Source organism: Anoplophora glabripennis, unplaced genomic scaffold (genome assembly GCF_000390285.2).
Source record: "Anoplophora glabripennis isolate ALB-LARVAE unplaced genomic scaffold, Agla_2.0 scaffold631, whole genome shotgun sequence".
Classification (NCBI taxonomy): Eukaryota; Metazoa; Arthropoda; class Insecta; order Coleoptera; family Cerambycidae; genus Anoplophora; species Anoplophora glabripennis.
Genome location: NW_019416724.1, coordinates 177,217 through 193,249, shown reverse-complemented (window position 1 = coordinate 193,249; position 16,033 = coordinate 177,217). Strand labels below are relative to the sequence as shown.

At 32.5% G+C, this 16,033-nt stretch overlaps 1 protein-coding gene across 1 annotated transcript in view; it reads left to right on the top strand.

The window, feature by feature from the left end:
• The window catches only part of LOC108911941 (paired mesoderm homeobox protein 2B-like), a gene marked incomplete at its 5' end in the record, with an annotated part of 87,736 nt that extends 73,760 nt beyond the window's left edge, over positions 1–13,976 (top strand). The window contains 2 exons of the mRNA XM_018717023.1: positions 4,073–4,334; positions 13,708–13,976. Coding sequence (XP_018572539.1) covers positions 4,073–4,334; positions 13,708–13,976 — 531 coding nt within the window. The remainder of the gene's footprint in view (positions 1–4,072; positions 4,335–13,707) is intronic.
• Positions 13,977–16,033: the final 2,057 nt, after the last annotated feature.

The window sequence follows — 16,033 nt, the reverse complement described above, 5'->3', positions numbered from 1 at the left end:
AAGTTCATATAAACATAGGTCTGCAAACCCAACTACAACTACAGGGTGTTGAAATTTTAAGATTTTTTAAGTTTTTTTCTCTATAGCTCCCACAGTTTTTGAGATATTTAGCTGAAATTTGGAATATAGGTTCACTCTGTAGGACTTACATCATTGGGCATGCCAAATAGTCGTGATATTCTACAGACTGATATTTTTTCGGAGTTCATGTTCCCTTTTCTTCCCCTGAACTTTTGTGCGGTGCGCCGCTGGTAAATTCTAAAATCAAAATTTAATTTTATGTTTTGTTGAGAAAACTTTTTGCCTCTTATAATTTTTTCGTATCTGCGACCGTTATAGAGAAAAAAAAAACGATTTTTATGTAATTTGTTTGATGAAATTTAAATTCTTAAAATGGTTCAGTAGGCTCTGGCTTTATTTAGATAATTTCTTGTTTCTATTAATTTTGAAATAGTATCTTAGGTCTGCATATGTTTAAAAATTAAAGGTTTATGTTACAAACTGTAAGGTGTAAAAATGTTTTAAATACTCATTATAATCTCATAACAATGCCAAATTTTACGAATTTTGAAATGGGTCATTCCAGCTTTAATTTTTAACAGGTAGTGGCGAATAAACTGTCAAAATTAATAGAAACAAGAGATTATCTAAATAAAGCCAGAGTCTACTAGACCATTTTAAGAATTTAAATTTCAACTAACGAATTACATAAAATCGTTTTTTATTTTTTTTCTCGATAACGGTCGCAGATATGAAAAAATCATAAGAGAAAAAAAAGTTTCTCAACAAAACATAAAATCCAATTTTAATTTTAGAATCTACCAGCGGCGCACCGCACAAAAGTTCAGGGGAAGAAAATGGGACATGAACCCCGAAAAAATATCACTCTGTAGAATATCACGATCATTTGGCATGTCCAATGATGCAAGCCCTACAGCGTAACCTATATTCCAAATTTCAGCTAAATATCTCAAAAACTGTGGAAGCTAAAAAACTAAAAAAATCTTAAAATTTCAACACCCTGTAGATCGGTAACGAAGCGTTTGCGGACCTATGTTTATATGAACTTTTAATCATGAAATAAGCCAAAGAATTACCCCCTCCTTTATGTACATGACATTTAGGAACACCCTGTATATTCTACAGTCTCTTCTTAGAAATTAAGTACTGTTTTACACTATTACGAAACGAAAATGCAGACCTAATGTCCTTTGGAAGTTTATTAAGTTGTTTAATACAATTGTAAGAAAACGACCTCAAAAATTAAGGATTTTCGGCGAGTATTATAGGAACCTTTAACTAATTTGGTAAATAAGTAGCATGGTTCATGATGTACAACCAACTTATAAGTATCACAGGCTGCATAAACGTTGATTTGACGTTGCAGATCACAAGTTAATAAAGCGTATTACCGCCTTTTTCTCGATCACCGATTCTAAGCGGTCTGGCATATTAATGCATCGCCGGATGTCTCGTTGCGTAATTCCTTGCCATGTTTGTAAAAGAGCCTGGGCCAATTGATGATGATTTTGTAAGATAGTCTCGTCGTTATCGACACCCGAGCATGTCCTCATCATGCCTAATGGGGTTCAAGTCGGGACTCATAGATGAGTGGTTGAGAATTACCACGTTGTTGGCGTGAAGCATTATCGGCGTGCATTATCCTGCATGAGAATGAAACAATTCCCCATGGGCAGGACATGTGGTTCAAGGATTTCGGCAGTCAATGATGGGAATTATTAACAACTAAGTTTTGGTATCAATGGATACGCCTACCCATACCATAACTGAACCATCATTAAAAGCCGTAACTGGCCGTGTGAAATTATCGGTATCACCTTCCCACGGCGACGCCAAACGAGAAATCGTCTGTCGCTACCATGGCGATTCCGTTATGGTATGGGCAGGCGTATCCATTAATACCAGAACTCAGTTGGTAATTATTCCCAGAACATTGACTGCCGAAAGGTACATCACCGAAATCTTTGAACCACACGTCCTGCTCATGGGAAATCGTTTCATTCTCATGCAGGATAATGCTCGCCTTCATACAGCAAAACGTACGAGAAATTTTCTTCACGCCAACAACGTGGTAACTCTCAACCACCCACCTATGAGTCCCGACTGGAACCCCATTGGGCATGTTTAGGACAAGCTCGGGCATCGATGACGACGAGATTATCCGCAATTATAAAATCACCATCAATTGACCCAGGCTCTTTTACAAACTTGGCCAGGAATTACGCTACGAGACATCCGGAGGTGCAGACCGCTTAGAATCGGTGATCGGCAATATGCGATATTAAATTGTGATCTGCAACGTCAAACCAAATTTTTCTTTAAGTTTGTGAAGTTTATGGATACATTAAAAAAAAAATTTGAAAAAAATTATTTTTGAAGAAAATTAGTTTTTTCATTTTTCTAGAATAATGAACGTTTTTTTTATGAAAAAATTTGGATTATTGCTAAAAAAACATTGTTAACTTAAAAAAATTAATAAAAAGTGAAAAATTACTTATTACATTGATTTTCAGAGAAAACGACAAATTTAAATATTCCGGGCACTAAGAAAAAACTATCACAGCGTTTCGAAATTATCAGGATTTTTTTTTATGAAAAACAATAATTACGACTTGTAGAGAATACTTTACAATTTTCAAAACCCTTCTTGGATTTTCTATACGATCATTATTTTCCGAGTAATTGATTGCCAAAATTAAACACGATTTTTTTGCTTTGATCGACCATAACTCAGCGACAAATCATCGTGGGCTCCAGAACCGCTCAAGAAGAGAATTAAATTACATAAAAGAGCTTTATATTGAAATTACCAAAAAAAATGTTTGAAGTCCATAGGCCTTTTTAAAGAAAAGCAAAAATTAGCAATTTTTGTTTCGTTGATTTTCTTATGATTACTCAAAAACTATTGATGCTAAAAAATTTTATCACAGGATCCGAAAACTAGACACTTGAAGCTTCAATTTCGTTTTTTTTATTCTCTCTACGACCATTTCCATTCAAGTTACAGCTCTTTGAAAATCACCCAAAATTTTGGGATTTTTTTAATATCCCTTAATTTCTGTGTCTGGGTTACCCAAGGCTGATGATTCGCTGGCGTTACAAGAAAATGAAAAGCGCAAGAAATGACATGATATAAGTATTTGATTAAAAAATTCCATCTGGGTAAGTTTACCGCTAAGGGCTGTGACATCAATAAAATTATTTTTTCCAACTTCATAAATAATTTTTTACATTTACATCATTTTCTCAACAACTTTTATTTAAAAATTTGACAATATCTATTCTCTTTCAAAAAATATATGAATATAATTATAGAGAAAAATACTGTCAATTTTCATTATACATGTTTGGATTATTTTTGTGTAAATTTACTTTAAAAATATTCATTTTAAAAATGAATAAGCAATTAAAGTATCCAAATGATTATAATTTTCGGATTATTCGAAATTTGCAGTACGAAAAAAAATAATTTTTCCCCATACGTCTCATTTTATATATTTTGAATGAGAGGATATCGATTTTTTTTTAGAATTTTTTAGATTTTTTATAGAAACTGTGGGAAAATTGAGAACTTTTATGCGACATGTGTGAAATTAGGGAAAATAATTTCGATGACCTTGTAGCCTTTAAGGCGGTAAACTTACCAAGATGGAATATAACAACTTCGCAAGTTGCGTTACTTCATGCAAAAATTAATTTAGAGTCATATTAAAAAATATATTAATTTGATATGTTCATTGGTAAGACGATAATAGTACCTACTTAACTATTAACAGAATATAAAAAATCTCTTATCTACTGAGCACATACATTTGCGAATGCAGAACAGTACGCATATATCCAATGATATTTCTTCTTTTATAAGTTTAAAAAATATATATGTATACCTATAACAGAGTGTTTGAACAAAATATTTGTAGTCTTCTTTATAACCGGAAGATCGAAAACTGAAATATACTAATTTTCATATTTATATTACAATTTCTTCTCTATATACGTATAAAATACGCTTAAGTATCGAAAAATGTATTTTATATAATTATACTCGTAGGTATGGTTTCAAAATAGGAGAGCAAAATTTCGCAAGCAAGAGCGATTAGCTCAGCAAAAAGCATCCAACATCAATGGTGAAAGTCCAAATTCAAGTACTAACATCAAGGCGGAAACAAATGGAAATTCAAAACATTCTTTGGGTAGTACTAAAGATATTAAACCCGGTTCTCCCCATTCTAGTGTATCAACTACACCAAATTCTAATACCAGTAGTTTGTCTAGTCAACATTCCAACGGAGATATTAAGCCATTGAGTACAGGTAAGTTGTTTTACATTTGTTCATTGGGTAACCTTATTCAAACACTGTTTTTGAACAATGTTTCAACTATGTTGATATACATATCAAAAGTATGTAAGTAACGTAAAGTAAATAAGTAATAGTTTTAAAAATAACAAATCAAAATGTCATAGAACGAACAGAACCACATTTTGTACCCCAGAAGTAGCACCATAAAGCAAAGAAAAGGAAACGTTAGTACTTTATTTTGTTATTCTGACTGTGCAAATGGAAAAATAGTAGTAAGCTGTAAATATAGAGTTGGATGCGACTTTTAGTTTCGGCAAGCTGAATTTATCTTTATAGATGCTAAATATTATGTACAAGTCATAAAAATGGGGTTTACAGGGTTAATTGTAAAATTTTACGTAAATTCACGTTTTTTGCTTATAACTTTTTTCCGCTCATTTCCACGAGAAAACAGTGACGTACTTTTTTTTCGTTTTCAAAAGACCTACAAAACTAGCCCTCGAGCGTAAAAAAATATTGATTAGATCAAAAGTTATAAACAGAAGAAATTTATTTATGACTTTTGAATTAAACATTTATAAACTTCGTTATTAATACCAGAACGTTTTGGCCTCACATCCCCTCATTCCTTATCACTGTCTAATAACTCTCACGAAATCTGGAATCGGATATATATCGGTTAAATAGTTTACAAGTTATGGCCTTATAAACAAATTAACTAATTATTAGTCTGAACGATCCCGAGCATCTTCCACAATCGCACTGATTTTTTTCATGGTATATTTCATAATAATACATTGAAATCTATAATTTTTTTTTAAATTTCAAATTTGCAACCTCGAAATTTTTTTTAGCCTTAATTGCAAAATGAAATATACGACGCACGCGTGTGATATAATTATATATTACATATTCGGAAAGCTTATGAAAAGAGCTTTAAGTTAAAAAAAAATCGTCAAGATTCGTTGAAAAACAACGGAGTTACAGACTGTCAAATATATTATTTTCAAGCGAATTTCGCTTTTTTAACGGCAGGAATATGAATATTATCGTATTTTCTTCGGACTCGCTGTCGTTACCCCACCCTTCCGCCGCGCCACGGTTCGCCGAAAAATCAAGCGACCCACTGACTTTTGACAATATTTCTTATGCACTTAACATAGGTACTTCCAGAAATAACATATTTTTATCTGGGAAAGTAATCGATAAATCAATATTCTTTTTGCCGCTACCAACCTAATTTGTTTAACAAAAGGCCGTCAACTTTGACAGTCTGTAACTCCGTTGTTTTTTAACAAATCTTGACGATTTTTTTTAACTTAAAGCTCTTTTCATAAGCTTTCCAAATACATATGTAATTATAACTATATCACGCGCGTGCGTCGGATATTTCATTTTGCAACTAAGGCTAAAAAATAAAAAAACTTTCCAGGTTGCTAATTTGAAATTAAAAAAATATATATAGATTTCACGTGTATGTGTTATTATGAAATCTACTATGAAAAAAATCAGTGCGATTATGGAAGATGCTCGGGATCGTCCAAACTAATAATTAGTTAATTTGTTTATAAGGCCATAACTTGTAAACTATTCAACTTACCGATTCCAGATTTCGTGCAAATTATTAGACAGTGGTAAGGAATGAGAGGATGCGATGTCAAAACGTTCTGGTAATAATAACGCACTTCAAAAGTCATAAATAAACTTCTTCTGTTTATAACTTTTGATCTAATCAAAATTTTTTGACGCTCGAGGGCTAGTTTTGTAGGTTTTTTGAAGATGAAAAAAAAGTACATTACTGTTTTCTCGTGGAAGTGAACGGAAAAAAGTTATAAGCGAAAAACGTGAATTTACGTAAAAATTATACAATTCACCACCCTGTAAACAATCTCCCCCCCCCATATTTATGACTGTGGAAACAAATATGTTGTTGTACATAATATTTAGCATCTATAAAGATAAATTCAGCTTGCCGAAAGAAAAAGTCGCGGAATGATCATTTCCCAGTTCTTTTTCCTAGCCTATAAATAGTGGTTTTAATCAACGCAGTGCAGAAATGCAACGTTTTCCAAAATTGAAGATTTGAGTATTTTCATGGGGTATATGACAGTTTTATGGAAATGTCCAAAAATTTATGTTTATAAACATATACTAAGATTAAGTTATTGCACATAATTGGATCCAATAAAAAAAAGTACTTTATTAGATTTGAAAACGAAGGTACATATTGTATATGTACGTACGTATTTTTGGCATTATTATCGTCTATACCTATCTTATTTTTTAATTCCGATAAAAACGGGGATCTCATAGTGCGTAATGTTCTGTATTAAACTGTTAGTTTTTCGACCCTTCAGCATTAAACAGTGTCACAATCTGGTATCAGAAGTGAAAGGATATAAAATATAACCACTGAAGAGAACGATAAAAAACAAAAAATAAATCATTTCGTAAGACCATAAGGTTGTAGAACATGGAGAACATAAATCAAATCTACATTATTTTTTTTTAGTTGCACACGTCGTCATATTGATGACGGCACATATGTATGTGTGCAGATCAGCTAAACTTTATTTAATTCAAGTCATTTCCGTTTGCTGGAAACGTTATAATCTCAGGCAAGGTTTATTGTTTTAGTAATAAATATCTCCACTTACAGGGGCTTCCAAAGTGCTCACTACTAAAGTAAAAACTTCTTATCAAGTAATATGACATCAGATTGCTGGTTCTAGAGAATCCTCCAGTACACCAGCAGCAACTAAAGAGTTGACAGTAATGGAAATAAATGAGCGGCAGCGGGCAATTTTCTAGATTAAATGTCAGAACGGCGCGCGGGAAGTCGTCCTGTTACACTGCCAGCCTGCTCAGCCTGCATTTATTGCAGGACAGCCGTTCAGAATATAGCGGAAACGACAGGGCTGGATCCGCAGGAACTTTTTAAATTATTGAAAATGAACAAATAAGCTTTTACCAAAAAAATACCATCTTTTGCATACGCATTAGGGGAGAGTTGTGTAGGAACGGGTAATGTGCAGTATCGGACAGTGCTCAGTTCGCGAATTGTTAGACAAGCAAGCGTCGCACTATGTATCATTTTTTTTGTTTGTACAAAAATCAAATATCTTGACTCAGAGAGTAGATAAAAATATGAGCCTGGTTGCAAATGAAAGCTGAATGGATGTAGAATATGGGAAAAATATGACTGAGACGATTTTTTTTCTATATGACCTTCGAATGACTAGGCAAAGTCTATGCAACCCAAAAATTTTATGGATTTTTCTAATTATATCGGTCCTAATTTTCTTAAAATTTATTCCAATGCACACCATTTTGCACAATTTGACACGGCAATTCCAAATCTGGCGTCAAAAATTTTCTATCATTTTTCTAACGCTAGCAAAGTCTCTCCAAAGTCGGTATTATTTCCAAGCTTTTTGACACTGTTAAGCNTTTACTTAACTCACTTGTACACATTGACATTAGTGACAGGCGATGTTTAATTTTATTTTGAATAGCACAAGCCTACTATGCGAAACTAAAATGAATGAAAATAAAATTGGATTTACAAATTTTCTACAAAGGTTTTTCTCTTAAAAATGGTTGCTTTAATCCAAATTTTGCAAGAGACCAATTCGATAGACAATTGAACACTTTACACGAAAATCCCCCCTCCCTCCCCTCCCTCCCTGCGCCACTCCCTTTTGACAAAATTAGGAGTGGCGCAGAAAATATTTTTAAAAAAGGGTCACGTTGACCCAGTCTCTACGAAACTTTGACGCCCTGTATCTCGTTAAGGAGGCATTTGCGACCCTATGTTTATTAAAACTTTTCGTCTTAATTTTTTTATGTATTATCTACCCTAAAAGTCTGTCAGCGGTTTTTTGAATCACCCTGTATATATTTGGGTAGAGAGCTATCTTCAGCAAGAAAAAAAGCAGATTAATATCCCGTTCATTAATTTTATTTCACAAAATACACATGTGCCTGTAAAGATAATATGATGGTGATGAAGTTATAAGGGACATTAATTGATTAAAATAATATAAAATTGTATATTGACATGTGATAAAGTGAATTACGGTAAACAGCTCAGTTGCTATTACAATTTGACTACAAGCATTGATTTTTTTTTTTTTGAAAATTTTTGACGCCAGATTTGGAATTGCCGTGCCAAATTGTGCAAAATCGTGTGCATTGGAATAAATTTTAAGAGAATTAGGAATGATATAATTAGAAAAATCCATAAAATTTTTGGGTTACATAGACTTTGCCTAGTCATTCGAAGGTCACATAGAAAAAAAAATCGTCTCAGTCATATTTTTCCCATATTCTACATCCATTCAGCTTCCATTTGCAACCAGGCTCATATTTTTATCTACTCTCCGAGTCAAGATATTTGATTTTTGTACAAACAAACAAAATTGATACATAGTGCGTCGCCTGAATTTTAACAGCAAATATATAAGTAAATCTACCCTATACGTATATGTAGAATAAGATGGTAGTTCAAAAATTTATTGCCCATTAATTATTTCCCACAGTTAGATTTAGGTAATCACTTGTAAATCTTAAAAGTTAATCGATCGGCAACAATTCTCGTAATCGCCATTTACGTCAATACTTTTCGAGTAATATCTGACATTTATTGCGGATATTATTGGACAAATTAAAATAGCATTATAGTGTTTTTATAGTACTGACAAAACAACTGAAAAATTAAAAAGTCCATCGCCAGGAATTCTCATCTAAACTATGTACAGAGTGGTCCGAATTTTATGCAGGAAACTTCGAGGGCAGATAGATCTCTTTAAAACAATAGGTGTTTATAAATACACAAGTCTGGAATGGCCCCGTTTTAGAGATACAGGGTTTTGAAGTTGTAAAAAAAAGATTTTTTGTATATATCTCAGGAATCTATTAACCGATCTCAATAGAATTTGGTACAGATAATCTGCAATCGTAGGCCTTGCATTCCTCAAAATATGAGTTCTAAAGGTTTAACCCGTAGAGTACAACTAGACAGGGGTCACCCGCTTATTTACAAAAAAAGCTACGCCATTGCATTTTTTTATAAGTTATTGTAACTGATTTATATTCTAATGCTCAATATACGTAAAAAAGGTAACTTGAATTTTTTTCCTAAGATTCGCCATTCTCAAGTTATTGATACCAATACAATCCCCATGTGGCAGACACTTTTAACCTTAATATTACAAGAATATTTATGTTTATGGTTAAAATAAGTGCAATTTGTAAGCACATTAACAACATTTTTTACTCTCCTTTCAACACCACCTGTGAAGTAGTGTTCCTGGTGCGTTTTAGTTTCCTCTGGAGGCCTTCTACTATCTTTACAAATAATAATAATTTAAATCAAAATAGTAATAAAAATATATTTACCAAGCAACAGCAACTAAACAAGAAACAAAACTAACGTTACGTATTTACAACAATTGTTAAAAATGCGAACCACCCACATCGATACATTTCTGACGTCTTCTATTAATGGAACTAATTGAAGCTAATATCATGTGGAGGTTTTCTTTTAATTCATTACATTACATTACAGTAGAGTAAACTTTACTTTTCAGATAACCCCAAACATAGAAGTCCAGGGGGTTTATATATGACAATTTGGCAGACCAAGACACTGGACCCTCTGCACCATTATAGTTGACATTGACATTTGGTTTTCTATCTATCTATCGCCACATATAATTTTCATTAAGTCATTCTTATATTATTCACCCAGAATGGGCAGGACATCATCCATTGTATCCAGCTATTTCGTCGTATATTTAATTGAACATCCTATAATAATTTAAATAGATGGTTTTCTAGAAAGTTTAGAAATGACTGTGATTTTAAACGGGTAGGCAAGAAGAATGGTCCACAAACTTTATTGCGAATTATTCCGAGCCACACGTTCACAGAAAATTCGTGTGAAAATATCTTTCAGAATTTCACGAGGATTTTCTTGTGACCAAATATGCAGATTGTGAAAATTTACTACCCCTCGCCTTTGGTAAGTGCACATTTATTATTTTTTTGATTTAAGTTGTTCTTATTTGAAAAGATAGTGAATTAAGCTTCCAGGTGAAACTAAAACGCGTCAGGAATTCTACCTCACAAGTGGTGTGGAAACGTGTGTAAAGAATTTTGTTGTGCTTACAAATTGCACTTACTTTTAAGCATAAACATAAATATTCTTGTGATATTATGTGTTAGAAGTGTTTATCCCAAGAGGATTGTATAGGTCTATGAATAACTTGAAAACATCGAATCTTAGGAAAAAAAAAAAAGTTAACCTACCTTTCTTACGTATTTTACTATCCAGTTGTTGGTTAAACCTTTAGAGCTCATATTTTAGGGAATGTAAGGCCTACTATCATAGATTATATATACCAAATTTTATTGAGATCGGTTAATAGATTCCTGAGATATAAACAAAAAATCTATTTTTTTACAACTTCAAAAACTATCTCTAAAACGGGGCCGTTCCAGACTTATGTTTATAAAGTAAACACCTATTATTTTAAAGAGTTTTCTGCATAAAATTCGGACCACCCAGTATATGTTACGGCTAAAGCGCAAACTTGGTTAGTTTGTAAACTAGCTGGCTATTATATAAAGTAACTTAACCTTCGGCTATTTTCATACAAAACGGATATTCCGCAATATTAGCGGATACTTTATAAACCAACCCACTCGCTTGGCTAATTTACTTGAAATAATTAATGAAACTAAAATGGCGTTTTTTCTTTGGTCAATTTATAAACTATAATGAATAAACTTATAAAATTTATAAGCCAATTCTTGGGTTAGTATATAAACTAGTCAACTATTTCCCTATTGTCTCTGGTTAAATTCATAAACATGGTATAGAAACTATTAAATAAAAAATTAAATATATGAAACATTTTAACAAAATATAAACAATATATTTTTATAAAAATGAAGAAACATTTCTTAAGTACAGATAGTCTTAAAAAAGTAACGTACCTACCTACAATTTAGAAAAAGGGAACAAATAAATACTCGTTTATTTATTGCTGCTACATTTCCAATTTTTGTTTACACAGCGATTTTTACATTGGCACCTTGCATATCTTTGGGTTGTACCTGAAACTGAAAATTTTCCAACTGCACTTTTTTAAAAATGTTTTATTTGCGTAAGTCAAATAGAGAAATAGTTGGCTAGTTCATATACTAATTAAGGAATTGGCTATCTTGTGTTACCAGAAATCATTCTGGTAATTCCAGCTAGACTAAATTGAATACTATACTCCGCGGTAGAAATTATAGAGAGTGATTCATCGCTAGCTCTTGGACTAGTAAGGAGGATGAGGCGTGCGGGGATCGAAAATCCATAGGCGTGTATACGTAAAAGGCAACAAGATGTAGAAAATATGGAAAAAATATAATAAAACATAACATCTATTATTTTTTAGAGGTTTTATCGAGAAAACTTCAAAAATATTTTAGTAACATTTTGTTTTTAAATTTTAAGTGTTTTCTATAAAACGATGCCCTCTTGGGCATCGATAACCCACCACCACCCGGCTTACGCCGCCGCAAAATATTGTAATGTTTACTATTAATATATTTATTTAAGTAGGTACTTACATATTTTATAATAATTATCTCACGAATATTATCACTGTCACACTTTCACTTCACTGCCACATAATCACTTCACTATTAATATATTTAAATACTTACATATCACATTATTCACATTATATATTTCACATATCACTGTTGCTATCACTATCACTAGAATCATCTTCACCCAAATGAATAATGACTGGTTCTATGAACACTTCTACCGTTGTATCAAGATCCCACATACGTTGTTCCTCTTTCTGTGCATGTCCAATACACTTACACCATGTTTCAGCAGTGACGTGATTAATAGCATCCTGTAATAATAATTTCACGTCGTTTATTTTAAAGGTGGTGTTTTTTCGNATAATTTTAATTGTTGTATTTGTTACCAATTTTTTTCAAAACCGATTTATCTCGCAAACCGTTCATTTTTTCGAAATAAATAAAGAGTACCATTTTTAAAGAAAAACCTTCAGAGTATCTAATAATAATATTTTCAGTTTGATAAAATTACTTCTGTCAAAATTTTGAGAAAAATTGTGATAGGGCCAGTCCGTTTCTGGACACCTGATAATAGCAAAAAGTTGATTTTAGAATCAAATCGTAGAGCTCCATGTGTAAAAAAAACGAAAATTTTATTAAAATATACAGGGTGGTTTCAAAGTTATAACCCTAAACGTTAATTTCTAGGTATCCCTTTGACCCCCATAACTCTGTCAGGGGGCACATTAGGAAAAAAAATTATAGGAAGGACTAGTTTTATTTTGACCTCCCCTATACACTCCCGAGAGATTAGGAGGTACTTACCGGACACCCTGTATTTAAATACTTACATATCACATTATTCACATTATATATTTCACATATCACTGTTGCTATCACTATCACTAGAATCATCTTCACCCAAATGAATAATGACTTGTTCTATGAACACTTCTACCGTTATATCAAGATCCCACGTTGTTCCTTTTTCTGTGCATGTCCAATACACTTACAACATGTTTCAGCTGTGACGTGATTAATAGCATCCTGTAATAATAATTTCACGTTGTTTATTTTAAAGGTGGTGTTTTTTCGCGCGATTTCATTCTTTATTTGTGCCCAAACCAACTCAATTGGGTTTAATTCACAGTGGTATGGCGGTAAACGGAGTACACGAATTCCTCGATCTTTGGCCATCTCATCCACTACATACTTAATGTATTGACCTTTTTCTCTTTGGACAATTTTTAATAATTGTACTTTTAGCATGGTTTCTGTATATTCAATATTTTTCGATTGTAACCAGTCCATAATATTTCCTTTTCTCCATGCTGATGTCGGTAACATTTCAACTCTTNCGACGTACTATATTTTACCTACGACCACTACTGTAAATACTTAAAAACACACCGTCTGCGATCAATGTAAGATTCCTATTACGTACGGTAAAAAAATCGCACAGTTTTCCTAGCAACCGCCTAGCAACGGCCAATACAATACTGTTTGTATTGACCGTTGCTAGGCGGTTGCTAGGAAAACTGTACGATTTTTTTACCAAGTTGTGCGCTTCTTTTACCGTACGACGTAATAGGAATCTTGCATTGATCGCAGACGGTGTGTTTTTAAGTATTTAAAGTAGTGGTCGTAGGTAAAGTATGGTACGCAATACGTGTTGTAATGCAATTACGCACTCATGGAATTACGCACTCGCCGCTACGCGGCGTCGTGCGTAACTTTTCCATTCGTGCGTAAAATGCTTTTTACATCACTTATTACGTAATATACTATTTTTCAGGCAAGCAATCGGAGGAAACTGTTACAAATAACAACAAATGGACAATGAGTACACAGACTTGCAACACTGCAATTCTGGTACAACAAGCGAACAAAGTTTTATCTTCTCAATCTAGTCATCTTCAAGCACATCACGGCTCTCATGCAGCAGCTGCTGCAGCGGCAGCTTTATCGTCACCATTTACGTCCCTGCTGGGGGCTACAGGAGGTGCGGCTTCCTACCTTCTTGGAGATCATTTAAAACCTGCCACTGCTAATCATTTATTTTAAGGTTGAGGTATTATATTGTATATACGAGATGGTCATAAAGCAATAGTTTATTCTTGACGTACAAGCGATTCATTTTCAATAAAGTTGCAGGACATATTTTTGTTAACGTTTTTTTTTATGTCTTTTTTTTTATAAAAACAAAAATCCTACTCGTTTATNATGCAGTTAACGAAATTCAAACGACTATAACACTGACAACTACTGTCATGCAGGTAGACAACACGTTGCTAAGGCCAGGCGTTTTAAACAAAAATAAACCAAACCATTTATAGTTTTTTTTTATTTCATATCAATAAAAATGAACGCTGAAATGGTTTTTGCTTACTTTCTCATTATCATGAGCTAAATGGGAAATAAGTATTGAGTCAGTTATAGCGAATTTCTGTAATCAAATAATTTTAATTTTTTTAATATTAATTTGTGCAATAAAACTGAACACTTAATATGCCCGAAACAGTTGAAGATAGGTATAGGACATTGTATATGAAATATGTCTAGAATTTTCTGAAGAATCAAAAAATTGAATAATATACAGGGTGTTGCATTTAAAATAAGAAAGTTGGTATTGACCACTGTTACATGTCACACCCTGTATAAAAGGTTTTTGTTGAAAAAGAACTAAAAATACTAATCGACGTGTCCGACCGTTTTTTCGAACACGTCCCCATTTTTTTATTATTGAATTTATTCCATTTGGCTGATACACACTGTATACGTATAAAATATATTTTACCTACGACCACTACTGTAAATACTTAAAAACACACCATCTGCGATCAATGTAAGATTCCTATTACGTACGGTAAAANTCTCTATAATTTCGACCGCGGAGTATAGTTTATAAACTAACCAAAGAAAAGTAATAGTAGAATTTTAGTTTATTTGATTATTTCAAGTAAATTAGCCAAGCGAGTGGGTTATCTAGTTTATAAAGTATCTGCTAATATTGTGGAATATACGTTTAGTATCAAAATAACCGAAGGTTCAGTTACTAAACTCAGTTCAGTTATTAAACTAACCAAGTTTGTACTTTAGCCGTACCAAGATTCCAAAAAAATTATAGAAGTTTCAAAATGATGAGCAACGCAGAATGTCCAAACCCAAACAACTTAATATTACCAGTAAAATAAAAAAAGTATGGTAACATAATTATTATAGTAAAATTTTAGAGGTACTTTCAATCACACTACAATAAAATAGAATGAAATACCTATACAAGTAAAAGACAAGCACCGAAAAGTGAAATTCTTACATCTACATCATATAAAAACAATTTAAAAGAAATAAATTTACAAAAATTCATAAAATGGAAAAGGAAAATTGTACAAATGAAATGTTTAGCTGTTTACATATCCAAGCTCGCGAAACTGCTTTTCTATTTTACTAATTGTCCCTTGGGATATAGGCGGCAAATTAGAAAATCTTTCATGAAATAAGCCAACAACTTCCATTTGTGTCCATGTGTTATCTCCATAACCAATCATCTGTAGAATTGTTATTTTGTGCATTTCTGTTAAATTTCTGATATGCAGTTAACCAAATTCAAACGACTATAACACTGACAACTACTGTCATGCAGGTAGACAACACGTTGCTAAGGCCAGGCGTTTTAAACAAAAATAAACCAAACCATTTATAGTTTTGTTTTATTTCATAACAGTAAAAAGGAACGCTGAGATGATTTTTGCTTACTTTCTCATTATCAAGAGCTAAATGGGAAATAAGTATTGAGTCAGTTATAGCGAATTTCTGTAATCAAATAATTTTAATTTTTTTAATATTAATTTGTGCAATAAATCTGAAAATACTTAATATGTCCGAAACAGTTGAAGATAGGTATAGGACATTGTATATGAAATATGTCTAGAATTTTCTGAAGAATCAAAAAATTGGATAATATACAGGGTGTTGCATTTAAAATAAGAAAGTTGGTATTGACCACTGTTACATGACACACCCTGTATAAAAAGTTTTTGTTGAAAAAGAAATGCGCAACTAAAAATACTAATCGACGTGTCCGACCGTTTTTTCGAACACGCCCCCATTTATTTATTATT